We start from the raw sequence: 18850 nt of genomic DNA, 5'->3' as shown, positions 1-18850 counted from the left end.
CACACTCTTACACACCCCTCACACACACTTACACACCCCACACACACCCCACACACACTCTTACACACCCCACACACCCCTCACACACACTCTTACACACCACACACACCCCTCACACACACTCTTACACACCCCTCACACACCCCACACCCACTCTTACTCACCCCACACACCCCCCACACACACTCTTACACGCCCCACACACCCCTCACACAAACACACCCCTCACACCCCTCACACAAACACACCCCTCACACACCCTCTTACACCCCCCACCCACCCTCCACCCACACTCTTCCACCCCCCCCCCCACACACACACACTCTTACACACCCCACACACCCCCACACACACACTCTTACACACCCCACACCCCCCCACACACACTCTTACACACCCCACACACCCCTCACACACACTCTTACACACCCCACACACCCCTCACACCCACACACACTCTTACACACACCACACACACCCCACACACCCCTCACACACACTCTTACACACACCACACACACACTCTTACACACCCCACACACCCCTCACACCCACACACACTCTTACACACCCCACACACCCACTCTTACACACACCACACACACTCTTACACACCCCACACACCCCTCACACACACTCTTACACACCCCACACACACTCTTCACCCTCCTGCCATCCGGAAAGAGGTACCGAAGCATTCGGACCCACACAACCAGACTGTTAAACAGTTTCTTCCCTCAGGCAATCAGGTATCTCAACAGAGAACTGAGCTGAACTGATCACACACACACACACACACATCCAAGATCTGATCTCAACAGGAGAACTGAATTGTGCTGGACACGTACTCACACACACAACACACACACACAAAAGCTGAGAACTGTGTTCCAAGAAGAACTGAACTGTGCTGGACGGACACACACACACACACTAAATTGAAATAATAATAATAATAATGAAAATAAATAATAATGAATATAAAAAAATATATATAAATAATAATGAAAATAAAAATAGATATAATAAACACCTGTTTAATGCTTATTATTTACAGCTACATGGGCATGTGTTCTTCTGCCAGTTTACTGCAAACTGTATGTCTTAAAGAAAGAGAGACTGGCGAGGGGGTGAATACGAGTCTGTAGCTGCTATACACCATCACACCACCCTGTCACTCACTATTTTACTCTAACAGCACCACACACTGATTTACTCTTAATTTTCAGTTTTATTCTAAATTTGATGTTTAAATATATGAACTTTATTACTTTACTGAATTTCCTATATTACTGCAGCTAGAGAGTAGAAATGAACAAAATTATTATTTCTGAAAAATATATTTTAATAATGATTTCAAAGATAAACCTTTTCACACATCACAAACCAAAAATATTCATTATATATAGACAGTTAAAGCACTTTATTCCCAAAACAAACTTAAAAACTATTTGTTTACAGTTCAAGTCACAGGTTTGCCAAACTGTTAGCAGAATATTCTACATAAAATTCCAGTTACAAATATCTTGCATATGATAACAGTTAATCAGCCTAGAGACTATACCTGTGTTGCCCTGATCTTAATAAAAAGTAATACAATAGCAAAGTACAAATAAAACATTTTTAATAAAGTACTAAAGTGAACGTATTTAATTTAAAACCTTAATAAAAGTACTGAAGTGAAAAATGCCAGCTCTCATGTCTGTTATCAAGAAGCAACACACAAGCTGCTTGCTGCGATTGGATTAAAATGTAAAAACAGCAGTTTTTAATTTTATTACTGCAAAAAGAGAAGTTCTGATAAGCTTGACAGAAAAAGCAAAGCCTATTCTATTCTGTATGTTTTCACCTTCAGTCAGGAAGAGTCGGTGAAAATTTAATTAAATCCAATTCAACAGAGCTGATTTTTCCTGTGTCTTCTTTCTATAAGTTTTCAGATCATAAGCCATGCTTTAAACTTACATTTAATGCTTAATTTGTAATTTTTGATTGTAACTGAATGTTTTGTTTAAAACAATTCATTCTGACATTTTTAACTTTCTTTACAGCACTCAGCAGGACTTAATGCTATTCTTCCTTTTCTTTATCTGAGGCTGATGGATATGAATGAAGTGTTACTGGGATTTTCAAAAAGATTAGCTTTTAGCTTGTTCATTTCAAAACATTTTTTGCTAAAACATTAAAAGTGCATATTATTACAGGCTTTTATTCTAAATCTATGAGCTAGAAAAGAATCTAAACTGCTTTCTTGCAAAGTGCCTGGAAAATGACTGACTCCATCAGTGGTCATCAGAGCTGAGTGAACAGAGGTCTGAAGTTTGTGATTGATTAGTTGATGATTACATTTGAAGGTTGGACAGTTACATGGAAGGCTGAATCAGTGACTTGAAAAAAGATCTGTTCCAAAAGACCCGACTTGGGCGAGATCACATTCTTTCCACAGCATTTATGTAAATTTCACACCTCTCCATCTAAAAGAAATAAATAATATTCATTATTTAACAGAAATCTGGCCCTGATGTTTTCACACACAGGACACTGTAAAGGACTTCATGTGAGCATTAAAAAGAAAATGTATAAAATAGATACAGATCTAATGGAGTCTGATCTTACACTTTATAAATGTTTCTGGTACATTGGACATTCTGCTGCACTGATGAAATCTAACCTTGTGGCTAAAGTTATCATTAATTATTAGCCATGAGACATTAGCTAGCTAAAGGCAAAGTGCTTAATAACTGAACTTTTAAATGCAACAAAGAACTGAATGTCAGATAGAAGACTTGCAAAACTTCATTGTGAGCTGAATTGTTTTTCCAAAACATGTTTTAGTGTTTGGTGGATGTTCAAAACTGTACTTTGTGTGTCTTTAAATGTCTTTATTTAAATTTATGTAAATAGACAGTGTAGTGTTGAGGTCTACATTTCACTTTTGAGGGTTTTTTTTTTATTTTTTTTATCTTGGATGTCAAAATGTTGATGTCTCACCAGCAGCTCTTCACCCAGAAAGAACCTTAAAATCCTTCACAAAATATTTCTAAACTAAAATTATTTACAGATAAAAAAGTTCAGGATTACCTGGATTATTTGGTTCAGATTATGACAGCATTGGGGTATTTGCAGCCCCTTTTGAGCCATTACTGCTGGATCCTGAGAAAGAATTTGGAGACAATTTACAGTAAGACTTATTCTTATTAACAGACATGTTTACAATGCCCAAGTTTCCCCAATCACCTATCTAAGTGTTAAATACAGTCTTGGTTTATCAGAAACATGGTCCAGACTTCTACCCATTTAAAAAAAAAATTACCAGTGTCACTTGAGCCGTCAGATTTCCCACTGTGTATCATACTGATGCCTTTCCCTGGAAAAAAAAACAATGACTGATAATTAATAATTATTCATCCATCATTTTTTAAAGAAATCAGTTGTTTTAAATATGGATATAGACAGTGGATGTCCGTTTACAAAAGGTATTATTGATAATTATGTTAGTGTTTTATTATTAATAAAACACGTTGTGGTGAAATAGACTGCATTCCCACAACCTCTTTTTTTAATAGAAATATGTGTAACAGGAATCCTCCTCTTCCCTAAACCCTAACTGAAACACAGTGAGTCTCAATAAGCAATAATTTCACTTAATCATTGTTATGTCTTTACCACTATAAAGCCACATCAGCTCATCAGTCCAGCTGTTCTTCAGACTGTGCATCTGTCAGATTCTCACTAACCTGACCTCAAGAAAGAATGTTTGTAGGATTTATATGTTATCATCGTAACCAGCACATGAACCTATTTGATTTTATTGGCTATAAAGGTTTGGAATGAAATCAGCAGCCATATCCACCATGACTCCTGAGACCATTTATAAGACACTTGACCACCTTTTTAATGATGCACTGTTGATTTGTGTTTACTGAATGATAGTATTGTGTTATTTCTTATACACTTTTAGTTTCTCAAGCCTGTGGTTGTTAAACGTATACCTTCTGTGGATGTGTTACACAAATCTCAAAAATCTACCATTACTTCACCAAACTAAACAGAACCCAGAACTAAAACAGCTCATGAATAAACTAGTCATTATAAACTCTGTTCTATCATGAGCAGAGGCTGGAGCAGATGGTGGAGAAAACAATTACAATTCATTTAAATGAAGAATTCTGTGTGCACACTGCTGATTCCAGATACTTCAACAGTATGCTTTTAACATTTTCCTACAACTGTGTGCGTTTTATATTTCTTCTTGCAGTAAGGTCCTAATCAGCTGTCCCGGTACCCGTTTATCATAACTGACCAAGCATAAATCCCACCTATCTTTACTGGCCACACTGCTTGAGGTTCCCTGGGCTAAACAGATTAACGAAATAGAACAAATTATAGGTGTACAATGCATTGTGACAATATATTCCATGGAATAAGAATTACCACCGTGAAAATTAGGGTGGAAAATATGCAACTAATGTAATTACACTATATGAACACCAGGAGTCCCAATCTGTACAATGTGACCAAAATATACAGAGAGAATCCTGGACATCTGATCACATACTTTTATGAAGAGCCTGTGCTGCTACAGGGAATCATCACTTCATAGCTGAATCAAGCTACACACACAAGTTATATGATTTACCCAGTCATGTCAACAGAGAGAGTGCCTGTGGGCATGAAGGAGCATTTTAGTGACTTTGGAACTCTAAAACCTCAGAGCACAAGCTGCTATGGAGGTCATTATGTTTCAGTCAATCATGGTCCCAAGATCATATACTTTGTTTATTTTGCATAAAATGTATTTTTAAGATATGATGAACCTGTAGTACAGCAGAAATAACGAAGCTATTATTATTAACTGAATTGTGACTGGAGTGTATTGTTACACCCCTAATGATCTGAATATGGAAAATATGACAACACTTTAATGTTCATCTTTGTAGAGGCAATATTTCACAAACTATTAAATCCTAACATACATCTTATTGTGTAAAGACTAAACTAATGATAGTGAAAACTGGTTCTTTGCTATCTAATCAGACCTGTAAACATTTTTATAGTCAGTTTTTTAGATAGATATTATTTCTGCAAATATTAGATTTATAACTGAATAAGTTACAAGATTTTTCCATATGTAAACTATTAGAATAAAAATATTCCAAGTACATTTTAACAGTTGGGACCATGATGGAGCTTGATACTTGATCCTGCCAGACTATAGATGTCTGACTGGTCATGAAGTCTGAGTTTATATAATGGATCAGCCTGATCATTCAGTTACAGCATCTCTTTACATTGTGTTTAGTGCTGAAATTCATACAGTCATTAAAATATAACATAAAACCTATATATTTTTGGAACAGTACTGTGTGCAGAATCACATGCTACTAGGAAATCCCTGTACAAGGTAATCTTCTCTCTCTTCTGATGTATATCACAATGTTCATATTTAAAAGTGAATAACTATGATATATATATAACATCTGTCATTATCTGGTTATACTCACGGATTTTTCCCTTCTTTTTAAGGATGTAGACAACAACTGCAACCACAATCAGCGTGATCACAACTCCAATCACTCCCCCAATGACAACACCCTGAATCATTGGTCCAGAACAATCTAGGCATGGGATTTCTTCAAAGAAAAAACAAACAGGAAAAAACCTGATTAATACAACTTCCACCAAGTACAGCATTAAATGTAAACTATTTCAAAAATATTTATTTTTAGTAAGTAAATTACTCCGTTTACCTTCACCAGGTGGAGTAATTATTGGTTTCTTGAGGGTGATGTGGTTCACATAACAATCATAAAGTTCTTTCTCATTCTCCAGGATCTCCACACTCTTCCTCTGCTGGTATGTTCCATCACCATTGGGTCTGACTCCTGTTGTTGCTACCAGATGATCAGGTAGATTCGTTTTTCCCTTCCTCAAATACATCTCAATATCTTTAGGGTAGAACCCCGTGGCCAGGCAGGTCAGGGTCAACCTTTTAGGGTCCTTTACTGATTTCTTTGCAAATATATGAACAACTGGTTCAGCTGAAAAGAAACATTTATTAAAATATTTAAAATGTCAGTCATGAACTGATTTCAATAAAATCCTTTGGATTCTTACCTTGTTTTTTCATTTCTTCTTGTCCATAGTCCATGAACTTGATGAGCCAGTCCACACACTCTTTCTCCAGGTAACTCTTGGTGTATGTGTTAAGGATGGGCACTTCATCCCATTTCTTTTTGGTCGGTTCAGCAGCCTGAACTGGAGCAATCCACCTGGAGTTCTCCTCATCAAAGGAGAGGAACTCCGAGCCATCGTAGCTGTACTCATCAATTCCTCTCACAAATTTTCTGATTCCATTTTCACCTTCAGTCACACAGCCATGTCTCCACTGAAGAACATGAAGGTCTGAAATAGAGACAGGGAAGTAAAGATAAGAACTGTCAGACTCTAAACATTAAGAATCATAAAGAAATGACCTCTGACATTTTATGAGTAATGATTAATAAAATTTACTAACCAGACTTATTGTGCCTCATTCGATCCATCAGGATGTCCACGTTGACCTTAAACCACTGCTCTTTGCTCTTGCGGGACTGAGTTCCTTTATCCCAGTAATCCTGTCCCAGCTTCTCTTTCATCCAATCCTGTTTAGGAATTTTAGCCTGTGTCTTGCTGTTGTAGTAGTCGAGTTCTCGGTCATCCAGCATGCCCAGTGCAGTGAACTCGTAGATTCCAGGCAGATCAATAGGCTTAGACAGAGCCGTGTAGGTGTAAAACAGAGAGTGCTCACCTGGAGGAGAGGAAAAACAAACACTACATGTGACCACTCACCATATGATGCACTGAGAAAGCAATAAACCATCAAAGATCATAGATTCACCAAAATTCAGTCAAATTTCACTGGATTCCTCACTGATGTTCAGTGAAAGGTCCATGCCTTGGGACCTGCCAAAAGAATTTTTTATTTTGGCTCATAAAATGAATTTAGAAATCAACGTCAGAAATCAATTTTTAATTAAAAATTGTCTCATGGACTGTAAAAAAGAGCTAGTCTCTGTTAGTCCACTAGGGGGCAAAAAGAGCTCAGATAAAATGTGTGGCAAGTACTGACTAAAATATAAAGATCTAACAGTGAGTCTGTACAAATAAATTTAATTTTTAACAGTAACTGGGGTAAATATGCACGTAATCACAGCTGTACATCTTTAATTGTCAATAAAACTAGTTGTAAATAAATATTTCTCTCAGATTGAATATTATGGGATATTACATCACCAATTCATGACATAACCCCGGTTAATTCCATTTCAGATCCAGACTTTAATAGATAAATAAATAAATATTTCCTGCTGTATCAGGAGCAGGGAAAAGAGAAGAGACAGCATCAACTCTTCTTATAAAGCCATGTTAAAACTCTTCCTTGTTTCTTTGCCAAGGTAATGCCCCACCCTCATCTCACCTGTACCAACTGCCGTGAATGTAAAGGCAGAAGGCCAGCAGATTACTGTCCTCGGACTCTTACTGTCCTCTCTTACTGTCCTCGGACTCTTACTGTCCTCGGACTCTTACTGTCCTCGGACTCTTACTGTCCTCGGACTCTTCCAGTTCATGATCAAACTAAAAGGCCATTCATGTGAGTGTTTTCATACACAAGAAAAATGTAAAAATTTAAATTAAACAACCATTTACCAAAAATCTTACAAACAAAGTCACTAATTAGTGTAGGACTAATTCGTGAATAATAATTAGGGATTGGTTACATTTGAGAAAGAAAGATAAAAACAGGAAGCTGCTCACAAAACGACAAAGGCGCAGTGAGAGTAAGATCCGCCATATTGACATGTAACATTCAACTAATGAGTTCTTCTTTATTGTTATTCTTCTGAATTAAGTGTGAAGTGTAAATTATTCACAGGATCTAACCAGAAACACGACGAAAAGACAATTAAAGCGACAAAAACTGTTTTATAAGAACCTTTCTGTTACTGGTTTACTTTCGATTTCAAAAAAGTGCGTAGGAACACACACACACACACACACACACACTCAGACACACACACACACTCAGACACACACACACACTCAGACACACACACACACTCAGACACACACACACACACACTCAGACACACACACACACACACACTCAGACACACACACACACACACACTCAGACACACACACACACACACACACACACACAAACAAACACATACACACACACACACAAACAAACACACTCAGACAGAGAGAGAGAGAGAAAAGCGAAATAATTGGAGATTTACCACTGAAAGCTGGCACAACGGCACAGACGAGCAGTGCCGCTAAAAAGACAACCGAAATCCACCCCATCTTCACAGAGCAGGGCGAATTTACCCTCCGGTCACTAAGCTGGAATCCGCCACTCTAATGGAGTCCAGAATAACAGAAACCTCATGAGGCGTGGCCTATAACTAACATGTGACAGGACTCATCTTTATTCCAACCAATCAGCGTCTCCCTGTCATTAATCTCCGGGCAGAATGAATCTGTGGAGCTTCTGAAATGAATCAGACTGAAACTCAACATCAGCTGAATGACGCTGTGTTTGTGTTACAACAACAACAACAACAACAACAACAACAACAACAATAATAATCTTATGAAATATATTTAATGTTTTTCCCACGTTACATTTTATATTTACGACACTGAGGTTTGTTGCTTGGATGTTGGTGTATCAGGAGCTTCACCTTGTCTCAATTTCTTTGGAAATCTTCTTATACCCAAGGTCCTCCAGGTGTGATGAAATAATCTCCTCTCAGCTTTTGTGGAAGCTCCTTTGTCTTCCCCATGATTGCAACTCACCTTGAATACCTTCATGGGTATGCATCACAGCTGAAGCAAATGAAGGATCATTATAGAGTTCCCAAATTATGTTTCAACTCCACTTTAGGCCATAAAAACTGTCAGAAAACTTAAAAAACAACAATATTATATAGGGGTTGAATAATTGTGACATCACTATCTTAACAAAATATCCTGTTGATTATTGAATTAATGAATTACAGCTAAAGAGAGTAAAAATGAACAAAATGTATTAGGGTAAGGTTTAAACAATAAAACCTTTATTTCTTTAATTTTCAAAAGAAGTCACCCCAAAAGAAGTCACAGGTTTGCCATACTGTTGGCAGAATATTATACATAAAATTCACCAGTTACAGTTAAATAAGACAACAGTTAATCAGACTAGAGACTATACCTGTGTTGCCCTGATCTTAATAAAAAGTAATACAATACCAAGTACAAATAAAACATTTTTAATAAAGTACTAAAGTGTTAATAAAGTACTATTTAAGTTAAAACCTTAATAAAGTACTGAATGAAAACTGCCACCTCTCATGTCTGTTATCAAGAAGCAACACACAAGCTGCTTGCTGCGATTGGATTAAAATGTAAAAACAGCAGTTTTTAATTTTATTACTGCAAAAAGAGAAGTTCTGATAAGCTTGACAGAAAAAGCAAAGCCTATTCTATTCTGTATGTTTTCACCTTCAGTCAGGAAGAGTCGGTGAAAATTTAATTAAATCCAATTCAACAGAGCTGATTTTTCCTGTGTCTTCTTTCTATAAGTTTTCAGATCATAAGCCATGCTTTAAACTTACATTTAATGCTTAATTTGTAATTTTTGATTGTAACTGAATGTTTTGTTTAAAACAATTCATTCTGACATTTTTAACTTTCTTTACAGCACTCAGCAGGACTTAATGCTATTCTTCCTTTTCTTTATCTGAGGCTGATGGATATGAATGAAGTGTTACTGGGATTTTCTTGCTTTCTTGCAAAGTGCCTGGAAAATGACTGACTCCATCAGTGGTCATCAGAGCTGAGTGAACAGAGGTCTGAGAAGTTTGTGATTGATTAGTTGATGATTACATTTGAAGGTTGGACAGTTACATGGAAGGCTGAATCAGTGACTTGAAAAAAGATCTGTTCCAAAAGACCCGACTTGGGCGAGATCACATTCTTTCCACAGCATTTATGTAAATTTCACACCTCTCCATCTAAAAGAAATAAATAATATTCATTATTTAACAGAAATCTGGCCCTGATGTTTTCACACACAGGACACTGTAAAGGACTTCATGTGAGCATTAAAAAGAAAATGTATAAAATAGATACAGATCTAATGGAGTCTGATCTTACACTTTATAAATGTTTCTTGTAAAACTTCATTATGAGCTGAATACTTTTTCCAAAACATTAATGTTTTAGTGTTTGGTGGTTGTTCAAAACTGTAATTTGTGTGTCTTTAAACGTACATTAGTATTTATCTTATGTAAAAATACAGTGTATTGTTAAGCGCTAAATTTCACTTTTAAGTTTTTTAAGCTTGTCTAAATGTTGATGTCCCACATCACCAACAGCTCTTCACCAAGATAGAACTTCATAATCCTTCACAAACTATTTCTAAACTAAATTATAGTGTATACACAATAGATATATTGATCAGGATTACCTGGATTATCTGGGTCCTGCAGCATCGGACTTTTTTCATCAATGTTCTCCTGGCTGCCTTGTCTTGAACTGTCACTGCTGCATCCTGAATCTGTAGACAATTTATAGTAACATTTATTCTTTATCTTATTTACAGACATGTTTACAGAGATTTCTTCAGTGGCCCTGGTGACTGTTATCACTCCATTAATACACTTGTCACAAAAGGCATTTTAAAGCTGAAGTTGTTTGTTAATAATGATGTTTGATAAATATTACCAGGACTGTTGGATTCAGGGGGCTGTGACGATTTGATTCCCTTATTCACATTGTCCTGACTGCCCTGTCTTGAGCCATCGTTGCTGGAATCTGCTCCAGAATCTGGAGACAATTTACAGTAATAATTATTTAATATTTATAATGACCAGCTTTTCTCTAGTGTCCCTGGTGATTGTTACTCACTCCATTAATGCACCTGCCACATACTGCAGTTTTAGGCTAAAGCTGTTAATTAATGAATTAGTCAATATTTCCAGAATTATTAATATTAAAGGCTGGCAGTGATTTGTTTCTCTTATTAATGTTCTCCTGGCTTCCCTCTGTTGATTTAAGCTTTTAAATATAGTAAAGAAGCACAGTGCCATTACATCTGTACAAAACATGATATACAGTCATATATCCAAAGGCCAAGTTTCCCCTCAGTCAACCTTCTAAGTTTTAAAGACACAGTTTTGGTTTAATGGAAATTGGCCAAGACTTTTACCCAGAGCAAAAAAACAAAAACAAACATTTACCAGTGTTACTCGAGTCGTCAGATTCCTTTTCAGCATCTGGAAAAAAAGAGGCAAAAGGATCAAGTACAATCATTCAGTATTCAATATTCATTATACATTCATCATTTCTAAAGAAATCAATTGTTTTAAATATGGCTATAAGCAGTGGACTTACTTTTAGTAAAAAAAAAAAAAAAGGTATTATTGATAAAAAAATAAAACATGTTGTGGTGAAATAGACTGCATTCCCACAACCTCTTTTTTTAATAGAAATATGTGTAACAGGAATCCTCCTCTTCCCTAAACCCTAACTGAAACACAGTGAGTCTCAATAAGCAATAATTTCACTTAATCATTATGTCTTTACCACTATAAAGCCACATCAGCTCATCAGTCCAGCTGTTCTTCAGATTGTGCATCTGTCCGATTCTCACTAACCTGACCTCAAGAAAGAATGTTTGTAGGATTTATATGTTATTATTATTATAACCAGTGCATAACCCTATTTAAATGTTATTGGCTATAAAAACTAAAATCAGCATTAAAGTAAGAACTCGTCCACCAGATCCACCATGACTTCTGACCACCTTTTTAATGATGCACTGTTGACTTGTGTTTACTGAAGAATTGTAGTATTGTGTTATTTCTTACACACTGTTAGTTTGTCAGCATGTGTCTATGCCTTCATAACGCCTCTAATCTGAGGCGCTGTTAATTGGTGATTTCTGAGGCTGGTAACTCTAAATGAACTTCTCCTCTGCAGCAGAGGTCAGTTTTGGTCTTGCTTTACTGGGATGGTCTTCATGTGAGACAGTTTCATCATGGGGCTTGATGGGTTTTGCAAATGCACTTGACAATACTGTTCTTGCAAGAACTATTCCAGAACACCTGACCTTCGTGTCTTAAAATAACAACTAACTGTTTTTTGTTGTCGTTACATATGGATTACTGAAGGCCATGTGTGTTATTTCATAGTTTTGAAATCTCCAGGATTGTTCTAGAATGTAGAAAATAAATCCCTGAACAAAAAACATTGAATTAAAAGGAGTGTCCAAACTTTTGACTGGTAGTGTATATTTTTTTTACTACAAAGGTCCCAATAACCAATTGCCCCTCAATTCAAATCTGAACAAGCACGAGTCTCACCAATCTGCTAGAGCTTCACTGGAAATGCTGTTTGATCTACTATGTCCACAAACTGAACTGAATCAAGGATTAGAACAGCTTTAAATAAATAAGTCATTATAAATAGTGTTCTACCATTAGATGCTGGAGCAGGAGCTGGATTAGAGACTGATACAGACACTAGAGCAGACACTGGAAGAGACCCTGGAGCAGGTGCTGGAACAGGTTCTGGAGTAGTTACAATTAATTCAAATTAAAATCCAAATTTTATTTATCACATACAAAATCATCCACAATAGGACATGTAGTGAAATGCTTATTATGACTGTCCTACATTTGAAGAAGAATATAAAGTAAAGTGTGTGGACAAGAAAAGTATAGGGATATAGGTAATAAAAAAATAAATGGAAAAATAGGAAGAATAAAAACTATCAATTAACTATTAATTTAATTAATGAAGAATTCTGGATGTAATGCTACAGAGTGCTTTATGCTTATAAAAAATACACAAACACTTCATGGTTAATGGTGTGCTTTTTATATAATCCTTCTCTTTTGTGTGTTTAAAATTACTTCTAGCATTAAGGTCCTAATCATCAGTTATTCCTGTACCATTTCATTTTAAATGACCAAGCATAAATCCCACCTACCCATAAGTGGCACAGCAACAGCGCCGATAGTTGCACAACTGCCATTACGGCTCCAAGCTAAACAGATTAAAGAAATAGAACTGAGATATAAATACACCCATTACTAAATACTGTTGTATCTATTGTAGAAAATAAGGAATTAAAAAAAAATTGTGAGCTGTGGGGGTACAACTGTACTATTTGAACACCAAGGTTCCAATTGGTTCAATTCTATTTATGGTTAAAATCTCACTTTGGGCGCTGCTATAGAGCTCATTATGTTTCAGGATATCATTTTCCCGAGGTTCATAGCAATTTTTGATTTATTAATGATGAAGCCATTAATGTGAACTGAACTGAATTATGACTGGAGTGCATTGTTACACCCCAAATGAGCTGAATATGGAAAATATGACAAAATGAGACTTAAGTGTGACTTTCTAATGAGTATCTTAGTAGTGGCAATATTATTACATAATAACTACATAACTAACATTACTACATATTAACATACATCCTACTGTATAAGATCAAATCATAATAGTAAATAATAAGTTACCACTACTTACTGAACTCCTATAAACATTTTCATATAGTCAGTTTTTTAGATAGATATTATTTCTGCAAATATTAGATTTATAACTGAATAAGTTACAAGATTTTTCCATATGTAAAATATTTAAATAAAAATATTCCAAGTACATTTTAACAGTTGGGACCATGATGGAGCTTGATACTTGATCCTGCCAGACTATAGATGTCTGACTGGTCATGAAGTCTGAGTTTATATAATGGATCAGCCTGATCATTCAGTTACAGCATCTCTTTACATTGTGTTTAGTGCTGAAATTCATACAGTCATTAAAATATAACATAAAACCTATATATTTTTGGAACAGTACTGTGTGCAGAATCACATGCTACTAGGAAATCCCTGTACAAGGTAATCTTCTCTCTCTTCTGATGTATATCACAATGTTCATATTTAAAAGTGAATAACTATGATATATATATAACATCTGTCATTATCTGGTTATACTCACGGATTTTTCCCTTCTTTTTAAGGATGTAGACAACAACTGCAACCACAATCAGCGTGATCACAACTCCAATCACTCCCCCAATGACAACACCCTGAATCATTGGTCCAGAACAATCTAGGCATGGGATTTCTTCAAAGAAAAAACAAACAGGAAAAAACCTGATTAATACAACTTCCACCAAGTACAGCATTAAATGTAAACTATTTCAAAAATATTTATTTTTAGTAAGTAAATTACTCCGTTTACCTTCACCAGGTGGAGTAATTATTGGTTTCTTGAGGGTGATGTGGTTCACATAACAATCATAAAGTTCTTTCTCATTCTCCAGGATCTCCACACTCTTCCTCTGCTGGTATGTTCCATCACCATTGGGTCTGACTCCTGTTGTTGCTACCAGATGATCAGGTAGATTCGTTTTTCCCTTCCTCAAATACATCTCAATATCTTTAGGGTAGAACCCCGTGGCCAGGCAGGTCAGGGTCAACCTTTTAGGGTCCTTTACTGATTTCTTTGCAAATATATGAACAACTGGTTCAGCTGAAAAGAAACATTTATTAAAATATTTAAAATGTCAGTCATGAACTGATTTCAATAAAATCCTTTGGATTCTTACCTTGTTTTTTCATTTCTTCTTGTCCATAGTCCATGAACTTGATGAGCCAGTCCACACACTCTTTCTCCAGGTAACTCTTGGTGTATGTGTTAAGGATGGGCACTTCATCCCATTTCTTTTTGGTCGGTTCAGCAGCCTGAACTGGAGCAATCCACCTGGAGTTCTCCTCATCAAAGGAGAGGAACTCCGAGCCATCATAGCTGTACTCATCAATTCCTCTCACAAATTTTCTGTTTCCATTTTCACCTTCAGTCACACAGCCATGTCTCCACTGAAGAACATGAAGGTCTGAAATAGAGACAGGGAAGTAAAGATAAGAACTGTCAGACTCTAAACATTAAGAATCATAAAGAAATGACCTCTGACATTTTATGAGTAATGATTAATAAAATTTACTAACCAGACTTATTGTGCCTCATTCGATCCATCAGGATGTCCACGTTGACCTTAAACCACTGCTCTTTGCTCTTGCGAGACTGAGTTCCTTTATCCCAGTAATCCTGTCCCAGCTTCTCTTTCATCCAGTCCTGTTTAGGAATTTTAGCCTGTGTCTTGCTGTTGTAGTAGTCGAGTTCTCGGTCATCCAGCATGCCCAGTGCAGTGAACTCGTAGATTCCAGGCAGATCAATAGGCTTAGACAGAGCCGTGTAGGTGTAAAACAGAGAGTGCTCACCTGGAGGAGAGGAAAAACAAACACTACATGTGACCACTCACCATATGATGCACTGAGAAAGCAATAAACCATCAAAGATCATAGAGTCACCAAAATTCAGTCAAATTTCACTGGATTCCTCACTGATGTTCAGTGAAAGGTCCATGCCTTGGGACCTGCCAAAAGAATTTTTTATTTTGGCTCATAAAATGAATTTAGAAATCAACGTCAGAAATCAATTTTTAATTAAAAATTGTCTCATGGACTGTAAAAAAGAGCTAGTCTCTGTTAGTCCACTAGGGGGCAAAAAGAGCTCAGATAAAATGTGTGGCAAGTACTGACTAAAATATAAAGATCTAACAGTGAGTCTGTACAAATAAATTTAATTTTTAACAGTAACTGGGGTAAATATGCACGTAATCACAGCTGTACATCTTTAATTGTCAATAAAACTAGTTGTAAATAAATATTTCTCTCAGATTGAATATTATGGGATATTACATCACCAATTCATGACATAACCCCGGTTAATTCCATTTCAGATCCAGACTTTAATAGATAAATAAATAAATATTTCCTGCTGTATCAGGAGCAGGGAAAAGAGAAGAGACAGCATCAACTCTTCTTATAAAGCCATGTTAAAACTCTTCCTTGTTTCTTTGCCAAGGTAATGCCCCACCCTCATCTCACCTGTACCAACTGCCGTGAATGTAAAGGCAGAAGGCCAGCAGATTACTGTCCTCGGACTCTTACTGTCCTCTCTTACTGTCCTCGGACTCTTACTGTCCTCTCTTACTGTCCTCGGACTCTTACTGTCCTCGGACTCTTACTGTCCTCGGACTCTTCCAGTTCATGATCAAACTAAAAGGCCATTCATGTGAGTGTTTTCATACACAAGAAAAATGTAAAAATTTAAATTAAACAACCATTTACCAAAAATCTTACAAACAAAGTCACTAATTAGTGTAGGACTAATTCGTGAATAATAATTAGGGATTGGTTACATTTGAGAAAGAAAGATAAAAACAGGAAGCTGCTCACAAAACGACAAAGGCGCAGTGAGAGTAAGATCCGCCATATTGACATGTAACATTCAACTAATGAGTTCTTCTTTATTGTTATTCTTCTGAATTAAGTGTGAAGTGTAAATTATTCACAGGATCTAACCAGAAACACGACGAAAAGACAATTAAAGCGACAAAAACTGTTTTATAAGAACCTTTCTGTTACTGGTTTACTTTCGATTTCAGAACACACACACACACACACACACACACACTCAGACACACACAAAAACACACACACACACACACACACACTCAGACACACACAAAAACACACACACACATACACACACACAAACAGAGTTTGAAGCGAAATAATTGGAGATTTACCACTGAAAGCTGGCACAACGGCACAGACGAGCAGTGCCGCTAAAAAGACAACCGAAATCCACCCCATCTTCACAGAGCAGGGCGAATTTACCCTCCGGTCACTAAGCTGGAATCTGTCCCTTAGCTGGAGTCTGACTTTACTGCAGTGGAGTCCACAACTGGTCTCACTCTTGTTTACAGACCGAGTAAAGAGAAACCTCATGAGGCGTGGCCTATAACTAACATGTGACAGGACTCATCTTTATTCCAACCAATCAGCGTCTCGGGGCAGAATGAATCTGTGGAGCTTCTGAAATGAATCAGACTGAAACTCAACATCAGCTGAATGACGCTGTGTTTGTGTTACAACAACAACAACAACAACAACAACAACAACAACAACAACAATAACAACAACAACAACAACAATAATAATAATAATAATAATAATAATAATAATATGAAAACCTTATAATAGGAAATATATCTTATGAATATTTTTATCTGTTTTTTTCCACGTTAGATTTTATTTAGTAAATACATGTTTTGTTGTTCTCTTTCACCTCAATGTTAAATGTTATTTATTAATTAATCTCTTTAATCCTTATTATTTTCAGCTACTTGAGCACATGGGTTGTTCTGCAAGTTTACTATAACTGTAAGTATTAAAAATGTTTTACATTTTTTATTAAATTCATTTGAACACTCGTTATTCCTGATCACAGTCATGACTGTTGTGGACAAGGTTAAGGGTTCATTAGATGATTAAAATCCACTCCTGTCCACTATCTTACATCATCATCATCATCATCTTTGTCATTATTATTATTATTATTATTATTATTATTATTATTATTATTATTATTATTATTATTATTATTATTATTATTATTATTCGTTTTTTCAACAAACATCATGAAGAACGTGTTAATCAACAGTGTGAATGTTACTGAGGTGTGTTGCATGTTGCTGGGATTTTGGAGTATCAGGAGCTTAACATTGTCTCTTATATCAATATGTATATATTTTTTATCAAGTTATTTATTTATTTATTTTTTATTTGTAATTATTCCCTCCCTTTTTTAGCCAAGCCATTGACATTTTTTATTTCAGTTTTTCTGTCTCTTTGTTTATTTTAAAATTATTTTTTTTCTGCATTTCTTGTTCCCCAGGTTGTAAACTGACCCTGGGTTTGGGAAAGGCATTGTATATAGTGCTGTGAAAAGGTTTTTGCTCCCTTCCTGTTTTTTATTTTAATTTTTTGCATATTTGTCACACTTCAAAGATTCAGATCATCAAACAGATTTTAATTTTACACAAAGATAATGCAGTAAATACAAAATGCAGTTTTTAAATGATGATTTCATTTATTAAGGGAAAAAAATCTGTCCAAACCTACCTGCCCCTAGGTGAAAAAGTAATTGCCCCCTCCTGTTAAGTGATGAAAAACTGTGATTAAGCAGATTATTTTAGAAAGCTGAGTTAAATTTCACTAGACACACACAGGCCTGATTACTGCCAGACCTGTTGAAGAAAGAAATCACTTCAATAGAACCTGTGACAAAGTGAAGCACGCTTACACGCATGCATATGTTTGTGTGTGTGTGTGAATGTGTGCGCATGTATGTGTGTGTGTGTGTATGTGTGTGTGTGTATATGTGCGTATGTTTGTGTGTGTGTGTGTGAATGTGTGCGTATGTTTGTGTGTGTGTGTGTGAATGTGTGCGTATGTTTGTATGTGTGTGTGTGTGTGTGTATGAATGTGTGCGTATGTTTGTGTGTGTGTGTGTGTGTGTATGAATGTGTGCGTATGTTTGTGTGTGTGTGTATGTGTGTGTGTGAATGTGTGCGTATGTTTGTATGTGTGTGTATGTTTGTATGTGTGTGTGTGTATGTGTGCGTATGTTTGTGTGTGTATGTGTGTGTGTGTGTGTATATGTGCGTATGTTTGTGTGTGTGTGTATGTGTGTGTGTGAATGTGTGCGTATGTTTGAATGTGTGTGTATGTTTGTATGTGTGTGTGTGTATATGTGCGTATGTTTGTGTGTGTGTATGTGTGTGTGTGAATGTGTGCGTATGTTTGAATGTGTGTGTATGTTTGTATGTGTGTGTGTGTATGTGTGCGTATGTTTGTGTGTGTATGTGGGTGTGTGTGTGTATATGTGCGTA

General features: G+C 36.2%; 2 protein-coding genes across 2 annotated transcripts; both read right to left on the bottom strand.

Moving 5' to 3' along the window:
• Positions 1–1321: 1321 nt before the first annotated feature.
• On the bottom strand, positions 1322–8440 carry LOC131364400 (major histocompatibility complex class I-related gene protein-like). The gene is made up of 8 exons (XM_058407542.1): positions 8283–8440; positions 6515–6787; positions 6115–6402; positions 5748–6038; positions 5502–5630; positions 3311–3364; positions 3079–3150; positions 1322–2471 (listed from the first exon to the last, which is right to left on the bottom strand). Exons 1-7 carry the CDS (start codon positions 8347–8349, stop codon positions 3098–3100), a joined length of 1155 nt encoding a protein of 384 aa, XP_058263525.1. The 5' UTR covers positions 8350–8440; the 3' UTR covers positions 1322–2471; positions 3079–3097.
• Positions 8441–9082: 642 nt separating this feature from the next.
• On the bottom strand, positions 9083–16886 carry LOC131364399 (major histocompatibility complex class I-related gene protein-like). The gene is made up of 11 exons (XM_058407541.1): positions 16703–16886; positions 15057–15329; positions 14657–14944; positions 14290–14580; positions 14044–14172; positions 13022–13078; positions 12507–12599; positions 11268–11303; positions 10753–10854; positions 10496–10585; positions 9083–10040 (listed from the first exon to the last, which is right to left on the bottom strand). The coding sequence occupies exons 1-11, from the start codon at positions 16767–16769 to the stop codon at positions 10027–10029; spliced, it is 1440 nt and encodes a 479-aa protein (XP_058263524.1). The 5' UTR covers positions 16770–16886; the 3' UTR covers positions 9083–10026.
• Between the last annotated feature and the right edge of the window lie 1964 nt (positions 16887–18850).

Source organism: Hemibagrus wyckioides, linkage group LG14, assembly GCF_019097595.1.
Source record: "Hemibagrus wyckioides isolate EC202008001 linkage group LG14, SWU_Hwy_1.0, whole genome shotgun sequence".
Classification (NCBI taxonomy): domain Eukaryota; kingdom Metazoa; phylum Chordata; class Actinopteri; order Siluriformes; family Bagridae; genus Hemibagrus; species Hemibagrus wyckioides.
This window is presented reverse-complemented; position numbering and strand designations above follow the sequence as displayed.

What these genes read in the sequence shown, in the direction of transcription:
- LOC131364400 (XM_058407542.1), bottom strand. Translation starts at nt 8,349, where the DNA reads ATGGGGTGGATTTCGGTTGTCTTTTTAGCGGCACTGCTCGTCTGTGCC. An exon ending in AATGAGGCACAATAAGTCTG is followed by an intron (nt 6,403 to 6,514) that starts GTTAGTAAATTT and finishes TCTCTATTTCAG; the next exon opens with ACCTTCATGTTCTTCAGTGG. An exon ending in TGACGGCTCAAGTGACACTG is followed by an intron (nt 3,151 to 3,310) that starts GTAATTTTTTTT and finishes ATTCTTTCTCAG; the next exon opens with GATCCAGCAGTAATGGCTCA.
- LOC131364399 (XM_058407541.1), bottom strand. Translation starts at nt 16,769, where the DNA reads ATGGGGTGGATTTCGGTTGTCTTTTTAGCGGCACTGCTCGTCTGTGCC. An exon ending in AATTACTCCACCTGGTGAAG is followed by an intron (nt 14,173 to 14,289) that starts GTAAACGGAGTA and finishes TTTTCTTTGAAG; the next exon opens with AAATCCCATGCCTAGATTGT. An exon ending in TAAAAAGAAGGGAAAAATCC is followed by an intron (nt 13,079 to 14,043) that starts GTGAGTATAACC and finishes TAATCTGTTTAG; the next exon opens with CTTGGAGCCGTAATGGCAGT.